Source organism: Melanostigma gelatinosum, assembly GCF_949748355.1.
Source record: "Melanostigma gelatinosum genome assembly, chromosome: 5".
Classification (NCBI taxonomy): domain Eukaryota; kingdom Metazoa; phylum Chordata; class Actinopteri; order Perciformes; family Zoarcidae; genus Melanostigma; species Melanostigma gelatinosum.
Window position 1 is genome coordinate 25,032,798 of NC_136638.1, and position 20,411 is coordinate 25,053,208.

General features: G+C 39.7%; 1 protein-coding gene and 1 pseudogene across 2 annotated transcripts; both read right to left on the minus strand.

The window, feature by feature from the left end:
• Positions 1 to 2,607: 2,607 nt before the first annotated feature.
• LOC306777373 (putative palmitoyltransferase ZDHHC24) lies at positions 2,608 to 5,387 on the minus strand (annotated as a pseudogene). The gene is made up of 3 exons (XR_013773155.1): positions 4,876 to 5,387; positions 4,275 to 4,581; positions 2,608 to 4,047 (listed from the first exon to the last, which is right to left on the minus strand). The product of XR_013773155.1 is annotated as a putative palmitoyltransferase ZDHHC24 (transcript).
• Positions 5,388 to 7,113: 1,726 nt separating this feature from the next.
• On the minus strand, positions 7,114 to 19,937 carry anxa5a (annexin A5a; the record flags this gene model as incomplete). Its single annotated transcript, XM_079268304.1, has 11 exons — positions 19,870 to 19,937; positions 18,128 to 18,222; positions 16,571 to 16,684; positions 15,067 to 15,157; positions 14,129 to 14,208; positions 13,741 to 13,791; positions 12,024 to 12,117; positions 10,420 to 10,515; positions 9,998 to 10,056; positions 8,823 to 8,945; positions 7,114 to 7,173 (listed from the first exon to the last, which is right to left on the minus strand). Exons 1-11 carry the CDS (start codon positions 19,880 to 19,882, stop codon positions 7,114 to 7,116), a joined length of 876 nt encoding a protein of 291 aa, XP_079124430.1. The 5' UTR covers positions 19,883 to 19,937.
• Between the last annotated feature and the right edge of the window lie 474 nt (positions 19,938 to 20,411).

Sequence of the window (20,411 nt, forward strand, 5' to 3'; positions counted from 1 at the left end):
TGTCTCTGTTCCTACCTGACAAATAACCGTGTCCCTATTCTGAAGCCCTAACTGAGCCTCTTCCATTCCACACTGAAGAAACACACGACATAACAAATCAGGAGCTGTTTGACGACGTAACGCGACTCATTGTAGTATGAATGGAGAGAGGAAAAGTAGTGAAATATCTACCATGTTGAATCCATGGTGTCACCTCAAGGGTTTGAAGTGAAGCCCTAAGGTTACTAATGCTGATCTTGTCCTGGTCTCTCTCTTGCTCGAGGCTCTTAAGCTGAGAAGAAACGGCAGAATTATATATATATATATATATATATATATATATGTATATTTTGGTACTACTTCCAACTGTAGTATGACAGATTAGAGTTGTGACAAGTAACAGACATCGTGCCTCTTCAGTTAGCTTCTCATTCAGTTTCTTCAGCGTGGTGATTTCATCTGCCTGCACAAAAAGAAGAACATGAAGGTTTACCTGATATGTAAAATGACAACTATCTGCTTATTTGAGGTTTAACCGTTTGTCAACCATAACTATAACTCCCATAACTAACTGTGAATGCGCCGATGTTTGGATCAAAATGAATGTGCAATTATCCTGTTGTATGTGTGCTGTATAACCCGAGCTTGTATGAAGCTATCTTATGTTTATAAATCAACAAACTAAAGTTTGAAGATGAATTCTGTTATTTCAGACGTCACCTAAAAAGTAAAATCCTTGACGTATACTTCAGTGTCATTGCATAGGTTTACGAGTGAGATACCATTGTGGCCTGTGTACATCCGGCCTGGATTAGACTACAATAAAAGACACAATTTAACACAAATTATGAGGATGTTAAGAACGAGAATATAGCCGTTTCTGAAATATCAAACATCATTAAATGTTTGTTACTCGTAGATCTGAGCTCGTATAACGAGATGTCATCAAGGATTTAGCTCAAGTGTGGTCTGGAAGGCAGCGTTATATTTTTATCCAACACGTATACGTACACCAGTAATACAAATTGTAACACTTTAATTTCTGGTAACGCACCAATTCCTGAATCTTTTTGTCACTAGATCGCTTCACAGCGAGGTCATCAGCCAGGAGGCCGTTGCAAGGCTCTGCTTCAACCTTCAGCGCGTCACTGATGATTTTCTCCTGGCTGCAGATACACAAACACACACGCACGTCAAAGTTAAGGTTCAAAAAGTAGTAAGGAACAAAGATAACGTGGCTCACACACAACATTGAATAACAAAACATAAAAGCTCAAAGGGAGATCTCACAGATGAAGATAAAACAGACAGATTAAGTTTGACGGTTTGAGACAATCATGTGACTTCTTACGCTTCAACTTGTTGTCGGAGGGTGGTGTTTTCTGAACGCAGCACTGCCATTTCATCATCCGCAACATCCAGCCAGTGCCTCATTTTAGCAGTCAAGTCTCTCTGCTGGTTCAGACTGTAATCCTGCTCTGCTATCTTCTCGAGCATCTCCCTCAGTGTCCTGCAAACAAACACACACACACACACACACACACACCAGAAGAAGAAGCGTCATATACTGGTGCTGAGTAACTCAACCAAACATTTTTAGTGTGTGTGTTTATTCGATGAACATCACTCACATAGTTTCCTCTGTGACATCCATCCTGCTGGCTTACTCCTCCTTGGTGCACATACATTACCAAAAGGTTAGCTCCAGCTAAAACCTATCTAACAATTCTTAAAACACTTTATAAAAAGCAGCACTACCTGCAATGAGAGGGGCAAACATATTTAAGCAATTTTCTAACCTTTCAAAGTGGATTTCACCTGATATTTTAAAAAAGAATAACAGATTCTGGGACTGCAATTACTTTATCTCAGTGTATAAGTGGGGTTAACGTTAGTTACATCTTTAAGAGTCAACCAAATAATGTTTAACCCATGAGCACAATTTGATATTTAAAAAAAAGTATTTTAAAAGTAGGAAACGTTAACTTTCCTCATCTAGCTAATGTTATCTAACTTAGGTTACAGACACATTTTAAAAACTGAGGCAGCTAGCCTTATCATTAATTAGCTGGTTAAAATGCTAACAATTCGCCTAAATGTACTGTTGAGTCCATTAATTTACGTTTCGTATGCTAGTTACACACTAGCATAAGCTAGCTAGGTTTCTCAGCTAACTCACCTAGCGTTCCTTAAATGTCGAACCAGCGCGTAAATACAAACCCAGGAGGTTGTCAGCAGCTAGCTTAACTAAACTGTAGCTCTGGCTGTCATACCGAACCCAGGAAACCGTTAAAATAAACCGACAGTTACCGTTACCACGTTGTCACTATGACGCCAGACACGGTACAGGATCGCGAGGAAGGGTCCAAAACGTTTTCCTGGCTATTTCAAATTCGAAATCACATTTATAAGATATTTTAACCGCGTGTTGGACAGTCTCCACGATGACTAATATAAAATAGTCTCTGTACTTTTTGGAATTGTTTCTCTGCATTAGATAAAATTAAGACTTTTAAACCAAAATTTCACTAAAAACTACAAAAGATCAAATACATTTCAGCGTTTTTTTATTCAAACATTTTTTTTTCAGCACTCAAATGGCAAAACCAAACATCATGGTGTGACCAATATGAAATAGCACAAGAAGGCAGACTTCAAACAGATAATCAACAATAATACAAAAATATTTTTGGATGCAAAATAAGAGCTCCTGTCAAAACAAAGGCTTGGAATTTGACACTACATTTTAAGGCCAGCAGAAATAAGTTAACTTCTGAGGTAACAATAGTCCCGTTGGCATCGAGTAATGTGAGATATGTGTTTTTTGGATAAATATCTTCAGCGTATTGTATCAAACATATTGTACAAAACAGTGATGCATGTTGATTTTCTGTATACTTACTGCAAGAACAGGATGATATAAAGATTATAAAACAGTGTATACTGAGACACAGCAGTTGCTTGAATCAGAACATGACTCTTCATGTTGTTACACTGTAGGTTTGGTTTGTAGTAGTACCTTACTGACTGAAACATGAACATAATGTGAAACACGGGGAAAAGCTGTTCACATGTGCTGTCAATAGGTACATTTTACACAGTGTATTTGCTAGATTACTATGTAAACGGCAATACTCGACTCTCATTGTCTAACTTAGTGCAACAGTATCCAGTAAAAGGCTCGGTGTAATCAAATAAGATGGAGCTCAGGAGTGATGATCCTAGCTGCTTATGCACAACAGCAGATTTTATAATCCTACGGAGTATTCAGGGACAGTGCAAGCCAAATTTGTATGACCTTTAGATTTAGACAAAATAAACAATAATAGAAAGAACAATTTAAGTGACTACCTGAGGGTAGTAGTAAGGGAGTTGTGAGTGCTTGTTAACAAGGATTTATAAGTATAACATTTTTCCCAATCAATAAAATACATTTCAGAGTCGTTTACATACACTTTCAGTGCTCAGTATTCCAGAGGAACACTGCTAACGTCTGTGTTAATATTCTGAGGCAAGCCTCAATGAGTGAACAGATTACCTTTAAATTAAGGTCAACGTACCTTCCACGGTAGACCCATAACTTCCTTAACTCAGCACAGGTAAAGGCTACGGAGAAGATACCGGTAGACCGTTATACCCATTAACATCATAACACCCACACACGGCTTCTTCCCATCCCAAGCTACCGCTTCTTGAACTGAGGTGATGTTCCCTGCTGCTCCCGATAACATTAACCATCGCCATTAAAGCAAAGACACACTGCCTGTTTCAGCCGTTACCGGGTGGATTCCAGCGATCCCGTGACCTGGAAGTTCACCCCATCTCCAGGGAGAGGTGATGGGATGAGTGGGCAGAGCCAGCAGAGGTACCAGCGAAGGCCCAGAGCGTGACGCAGGTTGCCCCGCAGCCCCAGGCTGTAGGGTCGGCGGGGCGAGTACCACTCCCTGGTGGTCTGTCCCCGAAGCATCAGGACGAGATGGAAGAAGAAGAAGGCGGACACCAGCAGGAAGCCCACGACGCATGTATCGGCGATGACGGCGAAGGCAAAAGCACGCGCTGAGACCTGGCCTGGGGAGAGATGGGACAGCAGCGATGATTAAGTCACAGTCAGTGATATAGATACAAGCGTCGTTATTTTAAACTAGACATCTTAAGAAGTCATTCTTGTCTCTGGAATAATGTGATGGGCATTTTTGAGTCAACATAGAAATCTTTATAGAGTATATTCTACCTATCTGTGGTAAGTACCACAGCTACAAGGAATAGAGCAACCAATAAACCAAACCAGCTCATACCTGAAACTAGCATGAGCCAGGGAATGAGCAGCAGCAGGACGCTGTGCACCGTCACGCCCTCCTTCAATATGACAAGGAAGACCTCTGCATTCATCAGAGTGGCGTACAGCAGCCCCGACCACATGAACAACAAGCAGCTCAGGAAGTACCGGTAGTTACGGAAGCCCACACACTGGCCAAAGAAGACGCAGTGGTGATCCCTCCGCAGCACGCACACGTTGCAGTCGTAGCAGTGGGAGCACAGAGGAGGAGTGTGTGTCTCACAGGTATAACAGTACCTTGGAAGGAAAAACAACTGAGAAAACCACTATTATTTATGGTCTGAGATGCTCCTAAATGTCTAAACTGAAACATAAAAACTGTGACCATCAGTTGAAGCCAATGGAAATAATACACATGAAGTGAAAACTTTGAACAAATCTATCTTGATACCTGTGAAAAAGCAGAGGACTGAGTTTTTTTTTTACTGTGTTTATACGTATGTGGATGTCTGACTGCTTGGATTACATATTCTCAAACACTATTGTCTAACATATCATTTACATGTCATGTTATCTGTAATAACCCCTCCAGCTGCTCCCTCCTTACCTCCACCCTTGACCTCTCCACCCAAGAACACCCCTTTGATGCTGGGGCTGGTCCTGAGGAAGAGCAGCGCGTTCCAGCAGATGTTCCCCAGCATGAAGTACTGAGCCAGGAGGTGCGCCGCCTTCCACCAGGCGGACCACACGGTCTTCTTCTGGTCCGCGTCCAGGGGAGCCTCGAGCAGTACCAAGTAGCTAGCTCACCTCCCCGGTAATGGAGAATACTAAGAAGGTGTTGAGGACCATGGGGAGGGGGCGACAAAACTTGTCGACCCTGGCAAAAACTTGACTGGCAAAAATCGTCATGTTTTCCTACTCGTCCGCGAGCTCAGCGGAAGTACCGATTTGACAGACGCACTGTGATAATCGTCAGTTAGCTTAGTTAGCCGAACAAAATAACCGCTCCGTTAGCTTTCTTTTAAGAAGTTAAATAAACCACACGATACCAATGCTACCTTATATAACTTCTGAACAAATGAATGTCATTCATGAGTTGAAATGTTACGCTGTTAGGCTCTCAAAACTCTCTCCCTACCACGATCTCTGCTACTGGACGGAATCGAGCTTCTACTCTAGTAGGGGTGTTACATGAAAATACATCCGCAATGAAACAACATACTGGTTCCGCTTGTAAAACGTCTCCTAGGTGTGTATGCCCGTTTTGAAATACTAATCAAAAAGTTGTGTCGATTTTACTGTGGTTTTGAGTTGGATATTAGTATCAATCTTTTTTTAAATAGATATTATTTAGAAGCTCATTCTAAATAGCTCAGCTAAATATTAGTAGAGCTAAATATTTCAAGCTATTTCGCACCTGAAATAGCCTGTTGCTGTTTCATTGCCTTGATAAGAGAAAGAGGCTTGACCAGGGTCAGTATGAAATAGCCACATGGTTTTGTACACTCTTGAGCAAATAAAATATTCACACAATACAATGTGTATTTTCTCACACCGACACCGACTCGCGGCCCATCTGACTAAGCCGGGTGACTTAGTAGTGGTAGTGGTACTGTCAAGTACCACTTTTTATTAATGAGTGTTAATTGTCGCAGATAACGGGCTGAATCACATGGACGTGCATACAAAACAGAACAAAGACAAATAAAAGAAGATAAATAAATACACTGTCACTGCAAAGATATATGATCCTCAAAGTAAATGAGCCATAAATGCTGTGGATATATTAAGTCCCTGTGAAGAGAACCAGCGAGCTCATTTTAAACTTTGCTGCCGCCCTGTGGTGCAACTCCAGCAAAGTGAGGTCATCTCCCATCTATTGATCGCAAGACGCAATTAGTGTGACATCAAGCCAGTTCAATAGATGTCTTCATATGAGTCAACAAATGTCTCACAGTGTCCCATTACTTGTTGATCACTGACAGGCGCATGGTAATTGAAGTCTGGATCAATTGTTCATTTGTAATTCATGAGAGCAGGAGAGCTGTCGACATGTAGGCTTTAATAATTCAGCAGCGGTTGATGCTTTTTCTATGTTGCATTTCAATACTGTGAGCACGACAAACAACTGCAAACATAACAACAGAGCCACGGCAAAAACAAATTAAGTGTTTAAAAAATAAACAAAAGCGTAATTAATTCAAACATCGCCACCATTGTCTTCTACAATAAAATAAAAACTGCACCTTCACTCATTATTGAGCTGTTTAAATAACGTCTAATAGGAAACAAATATTAAATATCTTTGAAGTCGATGCTGTTAATGTAGAGGTACATCATAGGTCTAACAGGACAGGTGAGTTATTCACACAAATTCAATCAATAAAAAGCAAAAGTCAGAAAGAATCAACAACTCCAGATCAATAAGCTCATCTCACATGCCTGTAGCAGCATGGTCAGTGTTCCGATTGGGATTGAGCTGGTAGATGAAATATGGATTTTGTATTCAATCATCGTAAGAGAAAACGAAGGATGTACTTACCCTGACGTCATCATTTAAACTATGGCAGTTTGTGTTTTTTAAACTACACTCTTTGTGGGTTGCGATAGACTTCTTATCCAACATTTTACCTTTGGTTATTTGATGCAGATATGAAGCTTTGTATGCTTATCCTGTGTTTTCCATTGCACATGTATGTAATGCTGGCGGGGGTTCATGATTCGGGCTGCATGGTTTCTACTGAACAGGGCAGATTATCAACTGTAATTGGCCTGGAAACTGTCAATCCGATCTGGCAACACTGAGCATGATGATGATGACTCATCATTCAGGCTGCTAAACACATCATAAAACGGCATTAATCATTCCCACCACAGAGGTAGAGTAAAGCCTTCTGATAGTCTCCAGTTGTGTCCTCCTGCAAAAAACAACAGACGCAGAGTTATTTTATCCATCTTATAAAATTCAGAAGGTTTCTCTTCACTCGCTGAATAAACTCTGGATCCATTATCTGAACTTATTTCGAGCTTTAAGGCACTTACATTATTTTCCATTGTGTTCTAATTTCAAAATGCAGTAACAATGTGCATTAATCAACATTATTCATGAATTCTTCCCAATAGTCAAAGTCTTAACTTAACTGTTAATAATAGCATCTTGTACAGAATTGTAATTCAAAAACAGCGCATTGAATTAAACTGTAATGCACACGATGTCAGCAAAATATTTTCCGCCACTGGAGGGAGAAGAGTCTATTCACGCCATTTAGATACCGTGTAAAAACAGCGTGTAGATTATTTTAAATGAGGTGCTGCAGGGATGACATCTTTTCCCCAGAAGCTAGCATCACACTGGTTCCCTTGATTTCACAGCCAATGGGATTTTATCCAATAGATTTGAGATTATTGCAAAAAATAATCTCTGTGGCAAACAAATGTTTATGATACGAATATGTTTTGCTTAGTTTTGACTTCGATGTAACTGCTACGACATGCACTTTGCAGCCATTTCAAGTTCATTTTCGCTAAGTGGGAGTTAGCAAACACTCGAAGTCCTCAGTCAAGGCTCTGAATTTCACGATGTGAACAGTTTTTCCCACTCGGTAGCTGGTCATTTTGATGTGAATGATATGAAATTAAGCACATGAATAAAAACACGAGTCGTTTCTTTCTCTTCGCTGTAACAGAATGCAGCTGGCAGTTGTTAAGTGTGCTAATTAGCCGGAAGGGTTTGATCAGTTGAAGGGTGAGGAGGCAGGAAGCAGTGAAAACAATAGACTGTTTTCAAAGTAGACCTCTTTTCAGTAGCAGCATTGACAATCCAGCCCACGAAACTGTAATAAATCTGGATTCAATTACCATGAATGACAGACTTTGGCAGGTGAAACTAATGACATTAATTATGGCTCTGGCTCATTTCAAAGAGCCAGTAAGCCATGGCATGTACACCATTATGTCCACGGAAATATATCAATACCTGTAAATCGGGTGCAGCCAGAATTAATGTTGTTAGTTACACGTGTGGCTGGCAGGTCAAAATATCAGCTGCATGAACATGAAAAGTTAAAAAGACTGATGTGAAATGGCTTCACAGGGAAAAATAGCACGTCCAAAGCCATTGTTGCATTAACAATTGCTATAATAAAATACAAAAATAACTATTCATCTATTCAACATTGACCTTTTCCACAGGAGGATGTCAACATCTCTTCACAGCAGGAACATCTGGCCCCCCGGAGAATAGACTAATTCACTTCGGCTTGTGTGAAAAGCAGAGAAGCATCATCTCGTGTCCGTCTCATCACGCTGAACAAGGCATTTAAAGTAAATCACCAATCTCTACTCCATCACTGCTCTGACACAATAGTGTATTAGCAGCATAACCGTAGTACACCCAGCTGGTGTTTTAAAGCATGCGGAGGAATAGATGAGTTTAGAGCATCAGGGGGAAAACTGTGAAGAGAATTACAGCAAATAGATTTTCTTCTGAAGGATTGGATTATATAGTGCATGTCATTAAAGAAACAGACAGACTGAAAGGGTTTTTAATAACTCTGAGTTTGAGTACCTGGATCGTGTCGTACAGAGACGCTCCATAAGTCTTTTTGAAGCAGGCTCTGATGTCCAACATGTCCACCTCGCTCCTCGACACCATTATCCTCATTAGGGTGCCGTCATCGGTTCCAGCACGCTAAACACAACAACAAACCAAATTTAGCAGCTGCAGTTGATCGTTTTCTACACATCTCCAACCAGCTCTTTAGTGGAAGAAAACGTAAAACATCTCTCTTTTTTCTTCTTTCAGATGCTGCAGTTTAAACTGCAAAGCTGCTGCATAACTGCAAAAATCATGTATGTATTTATGCAAATCATTTTCAAATGCATGCTGTACAAATTTAGTTTTGAAAATCAATTAGTACGCTTTAAATCCTGCTTCAAATATGTAGAGTGATTCATCACAACTTGTGCTTGATCATTTTCTTGCCGAGTGCTGTTTGAGAAACTTGATTCCATTAACAGGAAGATTGTATGACCTTCGGACAGAGTCAGGTTAGCTGCTTCCCCGTTTTCAGCTTTATGCTAAGCTAACTGGCTGCTGGCTGTAGCTTTAACTTTACCATAAAATTAAGTCCGTGGTACCAATCTTCTCCAGTCTGTTGAACTATTCATTTAAACTGCATTACCACACTAATTAATGCAGACTTGACAAGCGTTGCAACTGATTGTGTCTCAAAAACGTTTTAAGAGTCTGCCAATTGATTTTCATAATGTATGGAAATTAATTGAATCCAGTAGGAAAAATACATGTAAAACACATTATGCAGTGATTGTATATAGATAGCTGTGATATAAAGTCTGATTTCTAAAACATGCACAACCACATTTGGTTCTTTAAATAGTTCAGACACAGGGGGAAACAGCTCATGTTGAAAAAGCGCATCTGAATTCCAGCACATCTAAAGCTCACGAATTAACACTTTGTATCTAATGTGCTCAATTCAAGTGAAAAAAACCGAGAAGTTGTGGTTTTATGGGGGAATATTTCTCGACTCTCTGACTTCCTCGAGGCTTGTTGAACTGCAAGGCACCAAGTAAATTAAACACATTCTATCAGACATATTGTTTTTGTTATGTATTGTTTACCTCGGTAATGAAAGTCTCATTTTGTGATACTGTAAAACACTCTTAAGCATTGGTGGTATGAAGAACTCTATGATGATACTGTAAAGCATGGACACCTACCCTCATAGATTTATACAGGCCTTCAGCAAAGAACTGTGGGACACTCCGGGCACATTTCACTGAGGAGACAAAAAGCCAATAATGTCGAGGTTTCATTTCTTTCATTTTAATCTGACATGGTATTGGCATTGAGTTCTACTGCTGACGTTTTATCTTCTGCTGTATTTCATTCTCACGCGTGACTCGCACGGCTCCCTAAATGAATAGCAAATAAAACAGAATAGAAAATAAAAGATAAATGAAATGATCATGAAATGAAATGAAACATGCTGTTCATCGTGATGGTTAAACTCCATGTGGAGAGAAGGGCTGGCAGCAGAAGCACTGTTGGTGTGGACACCACTAACAGGGGGGAAAGCGTTCATTCTTTCCCTCCTTTTGTTTGAGATCACTCAAGTGTCATTCTGATAAATCACACTTACCAACAGCCAACAGGAGGTTCTCCAAATTCCCAGTGGTCTCTCCTTCAACGCTGTCCTCTATTTCAGAGCCAGAGAGCTTCTTGTAGGCATGAAACGCTGCAGAGAACAAAACAATATCAGCGACATTTAAACGTAAAATAAACCCGATACGCATTTACAAGCTCCATTGAGTGAATATTCAGAGACAGCACATTGGAGTCGACCACCTTCAGATGACGAGGTCATGTTTGAGCGAATGCAAAAGAGAGACGGCTCTCACCACAACCTACGGCTAATGCAATCCTGACCAACGCATCCTCATACAACATCATCATCATACATCATACATCATCCTCATACGTATGGTCTGGGGAGTAATTAGTGTTCCCTCCAGGCAGAAATATCATGACGTGGTTACACTGTGGTAAAATATCTTAAGTAAGAAGAGGTCAGGTTGGAGGATTGGGTCCACAAAATATGTGACGGTTGCATCACATCTCATACTTATTCTATTGTGTCTTATTCTATTCATTTGACTGTTTAATTCTCTGTATTTGTATCTATTTAAAGATAGGGTTGGTAATCTGGAGAAACCAGCAAGAATACACAAGATTTTATAAATCATCCAACTGAAAAACCCAGCCCAGTTGTTTCCAACTCTTTTCCAATGAAGGGAAAGTGCAGCACCAGCTCGAAAAGTCACTAAATCTTGCCAGAAAGGTTCCAAGTCTGCAACTCTGACAGCTCGTCTCTTCAGGCCTCCCTCCGAAGCCACTCGCCCAAAGCTATTATTAACGTACGCAACGGACATGGCTGTTGTTCGTACCCACAGCTGTCAAGCTTGTGGAAGACTCTGGCGATGCGCAATGACCACTGATGTCTGATTTTTGTCAAAGCATTCGATTTATTGATTTATTTTGAGATGCACAGAGATTTTCAACCCTAGCTTTGATTACAGTACTACATTTTATTCTTTTGTTCTTCCCACGTAAAACACTTTGCAACGTATGTTTTGAAAGAAACCATGAATAAGTTTATCATTATGGTTCCAGTTGCATAAACTCAATGTTCCAGTGGTCGCTCATTGCTGCTGTTTCCCACTTTAACTCTCCAGTGAGTGGTGCCACTGACTCACTGACCAGCTTGAACAAGTCTCACCAATTCTCTCTCTGACGTCTGTTTGTTGCAGCGAGACATTTTTGGACTGCTGCCGGCGCGCTTGTGGTTGTTGTTGATCACACCAATAAACCCTGCAAACTCTTCTTTTTTTTTTTTTGTCAAGCTCTCACCTTGTGTGTCTGACTTTTGTGTTGTTCACTTGGGACAAATTGGCCTCTGATTCTTTATTCTTTGTGTGAGAATAACAATTGAAATGCCAGGATGTACTCTTCTCCCTGAGACGTTTTTCTCACTCATACTGCTCATTCTAACATTTATTTAAACAGTGACTAACCCCTATAAATGCTGTCTGAATTATTTTTGTAAAATAATAAAGAACAACACGAGAGGAGGCTGATGGTATGTTGTTGTTTGCAACTTTTGATCTGGCCCTCTTCAGCAGTTGACTAACTAATCACACATCTGCACATAACAACCTTTAAGCAGCCTGGCACAAACCAGCTCACCTTTTCTGAGATGCTCTGCGCTTCTGTTGCCAAGAATTGTGATGAATTTTTCCTCATCTGTGCCAAACTTGCCCTCACCAGCTGCGTACAAGTCCTGTAATGGCAGAATTTGTTTTTCTCAATTTGTCTTTGTTATGAGAGAGAAATTCTGGATGTCAGGTTCTTTCACCTGCAGATCTGTGGAAGTTTGGAACGTGTTGTGTCAGATGATGAAGTTTTAATTTGTGCAAATTGAGAAATAGCAATTAATTCATACAAATAATTAGATTAGGATCAATTGTGTACTTCTACTTATGTGATGACCAGTGGAATGTAAGTACATTTGCTTACATTTTATGCTACCTAATATGTTGTTATCCTCTGCATTTCAGAGAGAAATATTGAACTATTTATTGGACACTTAGTTACTTGGGTTTAAGATTTAAAAAAAACAACATGCTTATTTGATATGATGCAGTACTATACTACTAATCTAGGGTACAAAGTATCTAAAATTGTCTCCATTAAATGTTCTTACGTGTATTTGTTGGTGAAAAAAACAATAAAATATCAATAATAATGTGCAAGGACCCATTCTGCATGATGAGTACTTTTACTTTTGATCTTTTACATTTTGCTGATGATACTTCTGTACTTTTACTTTTGTAACATTTTGAATTCAGGACGTTTACTTGTAATGGGAGTATTTTTCAGACTGTGGTATTTCTACTTCAACTGAAGTAAAGGATCTGAGTACTTCTTCCATCTTTGTGGCGCTGTCATGAGTCAAGCAGTGCTGGTGTCTTGATAATTAGTTTTACATTCAGATACATGTACCTTAATGTTTACATTATCAGATCCTATTCACAGCTCAATATCAATGAACCGTAGTCTAATAGGAAACAAGATGCTCCATTCCCGAAGGTTGACATGCTTTAATGAATTTATCGACGATTCGTCTGAGCTGCCTTGGCCTTTAACTGCACTTTGGAGAGCAGCCTCACAAATATGATCCCATCCTCAGCATGGTGACGTTTAAAGAAGACAGTAAAATTACAGTAAGTTTCTCTGCAGCTCAGAGGTTGTGTACTGTACAAGGTTAAGAAGGATTTTTTTTATGTATGTTGCATTTTATAATCACAGAACTGTTACCACATTCATTTAAAGACAATGAATGTTGTAAACAATGAAAGCACGGCAGCTTCAAAAGGTCTCGCGGTAGCATTTTCCTTCTTTTTTTAAATGGAGCCACCAGACTGGGAGGGTTATGTGCCGGACCATTTCTCGGCTGGTACTAAGAAGTATAAGTAGCAATACCACAGTGTAGAAATACTTTGTTGTTTACTTCAGTAGAAGTACTAACATAAAAAGTACTCATTGTGCACAATGGCCCACTTCAGAATAATGTTTATTCTATTGTTGATGCTTTAATGTGTTCGTTACTTTGATGTTGAAGCTTATTTTACCTACTTATTTTAACCTATAATAATACATCATATTTTATTTGTCAACACAGTATATTTTGTATTGTTAATCAGGATCAGTAAATTGCTAAAGTAATCAAGTCAATGTAGTGGAGTAAAAAGCACAACATTTGCCTCTGAGTAGAAGTATAAAGTACCAGAAATTAGAATAACTCAAGTAAAGTAAGGAAGTAAATGAACTTTTTTTCTTAGTTGCTCTGGGTTTTGTTTTTATTTTTTTTTACCCATGTTCTTCTCGTGTTCTTGTTTCTCACCTTAGCGTCTTTCTCTATCTTCTCTTCGTCTACTCCCACCTCTCTGCTCCCCTTCACAGCCGGACGAATGACAAACCAAACGGCGAGACAGACAGGTGGAAAGACAGACACACAGGTGGACAAACGGAGGGAAACATCAGGTCAGTGTGAACTGAAAGACAATGAGCTCAGAGCTTCTCTCAACTGAGAGAATCCCTGAAGATGACATTATCTGCTAAATTACCCAGAACCAAGAAGATTACATTTCTGTCTCTAAACAGAAACACATTTGACAAAACAACTGCTGCTAAACCAAAACCTCTCGTGACTGTGTAATGGCACCACCAGAGGCTCTCATTATCAGGAAACATGACTGAAACGTGAGTCTCTCCAGCGCCGCTCTCTGTACCTGCAGCAGGATCACCAGCAGCTTCTGATAGTGACCTGAGGTGTCGTCGCAGATATCTTTCTCCAGCTTTCCGTTGAATTCTGGAGGAAAGAGGAGAAGAGGGGCAGAAGATTGCTGACCCTTCCCGTCCACAACAGTCACTAATGGTTGCAATCGACCCTAGTGGGCCGTCCTCCGCTCTGCAGGAGCTTCTGCGGCAGCACAGATCTGATTAGTCGGCCTACGGACAGAGTGGCCTTCTCTTTTATCCGGATCAAATAAACCGGCCTCTTTGCCTCTGGCCCTTGTTGCCACATACAATTTAGCATTGTGGTTTGTTGTAATTTGAAGCTGGTATGTTAAGAGACATTCTTGCTGCGATATATTTGAGTGGAACAGGTGTTAATATAAGTACAGTTTATTAATTGCCCCAGAGACAGAACTCCTCCATGTAACAGTGGGAAACCATATGCTGTAAACAGGCTTTGTGCACAAGAAGTCCTCTATTGTTTGTTTCTCACGAGAGAAAATACTACTCTCTACCAGTGGTTGCTTGTTGCATTGACAATGTCAAAATTTAAGTTTTTGTTTAACGCTCTGCTTAATAACATAAAAGACAAAACATTTTTCACAAAAACTAAGAAATGGAGAACAAATAAATGTATCCCTCTGTTATTATCTGCTCTTTTGCACCTGTAACCACACCTAACTGTGATGTCACTTTGTACGGACACACCCTGAAGTACACTTCAACATCACAGCAGCGAGGTCAGAAGTTACACCACTGGAGGTCAGTAAAAACTAAATGTCCAGCTGGTGTTGAGTTGCTCTTTAAACTCACACATTTCACCCTCTCATAAATAAAACACAGAGAAACGTCAGTCTAACTAGCATTCACAGCAGACATGTTTATCTGTTTTTCGCTCTCTCTCTCTCTCTTTCACAGCTGAGTGACTCACCTTTCTTGTACACTTTGATGATATCTTTAATCTGTTCGCCGGTCCTGGAGGCCAGGACCTCAATCAGCACGTCGTCCTCAGTCCCGGCGCCCTGCGACCAAACACAATCAGAGACAAATGTGTCTCAGAGACAGCATGTTCTCAGAGCAATCTGTCAGCACAACACACTGAAGAAGCATGCAATTAGAGAATGATTACGCTCAGTTGAAAGACTTAAAGACAACTCTCCTCTCTTTGCTGTAATTAACCTCCCACGGAAAAAAAAAGTCTGAGACGCCAAACAAATGGAGCAGGTGTGATGGGAACGTCGAGGTGAATGCTTTGGCAAAATGCTTTGCCTTCACTTTGATTGAACATTTCATTTGTGCTGGTAATACAAAAAGTAAATGTGATGAAAGAATAATGAGAACAAAAAATAAATCCATTTGTAACTTATAAGAGGATCCAGGAGTTTGCTGAATATATTGTCCTTCCTTCAGACCGTATGGGCCTTCAGCATGGCATAAAAAGCAGCAGTTGGTAAGTATGTGATGCCTCAAAGAAATAAGAGCTGAAACATGAATCATTTATATAACTATTAAATAAATTGGGTAATATATCTAGCCTGCAGCACCAATCAATATGTGTGCTCAGATGTAATGCGTCTACATGAGTGTGACATGTCATCCGTTTGAGCCGCATTAACGAAGCAGTAGATAGATGTGACGAGACATCTAATACACAACACTGTTCTGTCACAACCTGCACTGTGGAGAAAAAACACGTGATGAGAGGCAGCCGCAAAGATAATAAGGCCGTATTGCATGATGACATTTAAAGCAGAAACATTGAGAACATTATACCACGTGGAAGGTGATTTTCATTATTGAGCAGAAAGTGCTGCTTGAGTCCTTGGCTCACATGGTGCTATGCTTCCAGCAGGTTGTTTTTTATGGAAGCGCATTGCTGCCTCTGACATGTGGTGAATTGAAGTAAAAAGTATCAGAAAAAGGAAATGCTAAAAAGTACAAGGACCTCAATTGTACTTGAGTAAATGTATTTAGTTACATTCCATCTCTGGGTAATTATAAACATCAATTTATTAGCCACTTTAAATGCAATGTAACATACTGTAGTTTTACCATAAACGGCTGTAAACCATTTAGACATCTTTTAAATGGCAAAACAACATGAAGCAGGCTTTTCTGCTGGCAGGCATTTGAACATTTCAAGATTGCAGTTGAAACTGAGAAAGTCAATAATGGCTGAGTTGCATCTACGTGGCAGTGCACTGGTATTATGCATGCTGGTTTACTGGCAAGGCATTCATGGAAGGGAGCCTGCAGCACTGTTTTCCTGCTATGACAAGCTGAAGTGAGAGCCTTTAAAAAAGGTCTATCGCTCAGATGACTGTTGGAACATCTGTGCACAAAACCTGAATAAACCGTCTGAGGGTTTCAACTCATTTGCATGTATAAGACCTGCAATTAAGTGGAGCATCTGAGGAAAAATGTCCATTAGTTACCTTGAGTGCTTTGTGCAGTTGGGCAGCGTCATATGAGGTGGGCGGGGTCATCAACGCCACAATCAGATTCTCAAACAGCCCACCGAGCTCGGATTTCAGCGCGCTGACCAGGTCCTGATGTGGGGAAGAGAGGATGAATGATAGAGCAAAGAAAACCATTTTTGATTGTGTTTGTATTGAACTTAATGTTGCATAACGTAAATGCTGTAAAACATTAAAGAAACAGGACAAATGAGCCGTGTGGTGCTTTTAGCATAAATAGTCTTTAAAATGTGTGAAAAATATTGGATACCAGCAAAGTAGGAATATCATAACAGCATAGTGAGAGGAAACATGGACACTTTAGGGCTCCCAGAAATGTAATTTTATGTAAATTATTACAAATAAGCTTGAACATATAAAGAAAGCATTCCCTGTGTCAAGGAGATGAAGTGACATTTCACTGCATTGCCCACATTTTCAGAGAAATGAGGATAATCACAAGAAATGTACCTGCAGAAAAGAAAAATATACATAAATAAATAACTATATATATCATATATATATATAGTATATATATGTAGTTCCTTAAACTACCACACTACTGTGTGTGTGTGTGTGTGTGTGTGTCTGTACACACAAAACACCCAAGGGATCCTAGGATCTACTGTGCTTGGCCGGTTCAATATACGGTCAAACACTCGTCTCTTTAACAGCTCAACATGTGAGCCCTCTAACAGAAGATCTTTATTTTTCTTGATTACATAATTCATCTCACTTTGCACATAAAAACTGGATTTTAAATCAAATTCCCATAAAAGGTTTGTGAAAGTAGCAGAAATGACGCACTCCAATAGTAAAATGCAGCAGAGAGATCAGAGCATGCACTGTGCAAAAATATATATCTGACTGTTAAAATATCATTTTCAATATCATAAACATTTTTCTCTTTACTTTTTGCAACCAGTTCTCATTTCAGATGAGCAGTTTATTGTCTCTTGCAATCACCACATTTTATAGCATGTCATAGAAGAGCCTCTGGAAAACAACTTTGATAAAACACTGCAATATTCAGAGAAACACCAGGAGCTATACTTTGTGATTTTCTGATGTACCTCTTTACCTCAAGCTGGCTCATCTATTTGAACTTCAGGGTGCACTTACATTTGCTTTTCCATAACCTCCACAGAAATCAAATGAACCTGCTGCTTTCAATCCACAGCTGGTCATAAAATAACTTCACGGGAAGAGAAGGGGAGCGTTACAAATGCCCGGCTCTGTATACTGCACTCTGGTCCACAGAGACTGTGAGAAATTGGTCTTCCCGCTTCCTCTTTTGTCAATGTTTCCCTGTGCGACTGTTGAATTATAATAGACGGTGTCAACTCTTGCTCTTTGATTCTTCATGAAAGAAAAACTTGATGGCTGGATGACTTTTAAACCTCAGTGACGCCGAGGCCACCGGTGGTGGAAAAGGTCAGAACGGTGGCCGTGAGCTAACCAGTGGGACACGCTCACGTGCACGAATATGCACTAAAAGAATGTCCCCTAACCATTCATCGGTGTGGCTCAGCTTACCTTTCCGTAGGTCTTTTTGTACGCTGCCTGAATTTGCTGGCGTTGATCGTTGCTCCGTGCTGACAGAAGCATGAGGACCGTATCTTCATGCGTACCTGCACCAGAAGTCAAACGAGCATTATGTAACATATATAATGCTCTGTGAGCTTCAAACAATCACATGCAGCTTTATATCTAAATTATTCTTCTTTTTGTAAAAGGCTGATAAAGCATTATTCTATTTGCACCCATCATCTAACAGAAAACCTTATTGAGAATAATTGACAGCTTGCAATATATTCCTATATTAACAATTAATAGCTCCTGAAAGTCACCAGCACCTCAGAGAAAACGGCTGCGATAGAAAAACGGGCTGTCGGGCAGCACATGTTAATTCCTCTGAGGGATCAAAGTGTTGAATTAGTTTAAGGTAATTGTGGCTCGAAGCCCAGCTGATATGCAATGACGGCTCTGACTATAAATAGATGTTGGATCACCATTGTTCTCCTCACTTTTCCTTTTTGTAAATTCTGCATAATTGCTCTTATTGTGAAAGGACTAAACTGACAGGAAGCAAGAACAGAAGATAGAAGATTGTCAGTAAGGTTATATTTAGCAGGAGAAGCATCGGTTTTAATGGTCACAACATGTAAACCTGCAGTACACCTTTAAATTGATGGTTGTCATCGGGCCCATTGATTTACACTAATGAGCGCAGAACTGCGTTTTCATTACATTTTCCCATTTTGCATCTCTCCAATTAAAATTGAGAGAGGAAAATGGTGTCAACAGTCAGACTATTAAAACGTGATCTAAATTAATCTTAACAGCCATCAAACAAAGACATAAATTATGTGACACATCCTGTAAATTATTCCTCTCTTACAAATGGCCTCTAGGTTATCAGATTTCTGACATTTTGTTTTGTTGGTTTGTGCTCTTTGTCTGCCGTCTACTTTTCCTTTAAGCAACGCACGTACACTAAAATGTAGAATGTTGACGATTTGATAGCCTGAGTAAATACAAATAAACCTGCTGTTGTGGTTGTTGACTAATCTTACCAGTGAACCCTCAAGCATGACTTTTAGTGTTATTGAAGTGTTTTACAGAAAACATGATAGAGTGGTGACAAAAATACATTCATTTTCACTTAAAAAAAAATGTTTCTTTGTTTAGTATCACCAGTATGTTGCCTGTATTATAACTTTATCACTACACCTATACACAAAGATTTCAAACCATTATAACCAGCAGTCCACCGTCTGCTTCTGCCATCATATCATAACTGAATGTAAATTAAAGCTATAAGTTAAAGCTGACATGTCTTTGTATTTTTGCTATAAAGTGTAAATGTAAAACTTGGGGACACTCAGTTTGTCTTCCAATTAGACCGAACACACTGGAGAGAGTGAGATTATTTCCCATGCACCAGAGGATGCACTAATTGTTAAGAACAGCTTTCCTGACGGCTGTGTCATTATTATTGTTGAACTGGAGCAGAGCAGGCATTAAATTGCACTGTAGAAATATCATCATACTATTTTTTAAAGAAATGACTGTATATATACTCATGACATATTGACATGACACAACTGTCATTATTGGGTATGTGCAAATAAACCTGCTGCAGCTATGACACTTCAAACTGAAAAAACCTGTAGATATGCTCTTTCCTATATGAGATATCACATCCCTGTGGTATAACATGTTGAGTGTGAGTGGGAAACGTAAACAGCAGTGGGATAAGGTTAATAAAAACTCACCGATTCCTTTCATGGCTTTATGGAGAATTTCAGCATCGTGTTGGTCGTTGAAGTTGACGAAAGGTCTCACGCTGCCTCTGTACTCCTGTGGGAAGAGAGCAAAACAAACAAATACATTTTTACATCATGTAGCGGTGAAGTTGCACATTGCAACCAACTGAAACTTGTGCCAATCGTGTGGGAGAACTGCGGTGACTGACATGAAAACGCAAATGGCTTTCTCTGGAGCCAGTGTTTGGTTTGTCCATTCTGGGCTACTGTAGAAACATGGCGGCCATTGACCTATTCATGTAGATAGAAACAGCTCATTCCAGGTAACGATAAACACAACAATTATTTTTTTAGATGATTATACATTAAAGAAAACACTGGTATTAATATTGCATTACATTTCTGTCAATGGATCTCCCTAAATGGACCTTGAAAGGAAATAAAAAAGAATAATTTTCAAATAATAGGCAAAGTGGGTTGCTGTGCCTTTAAGAGATGCTAAAATAAAATGATGAAGAAGAAGGTTTGTGCTCTCCGATGGTCTAAGTTTC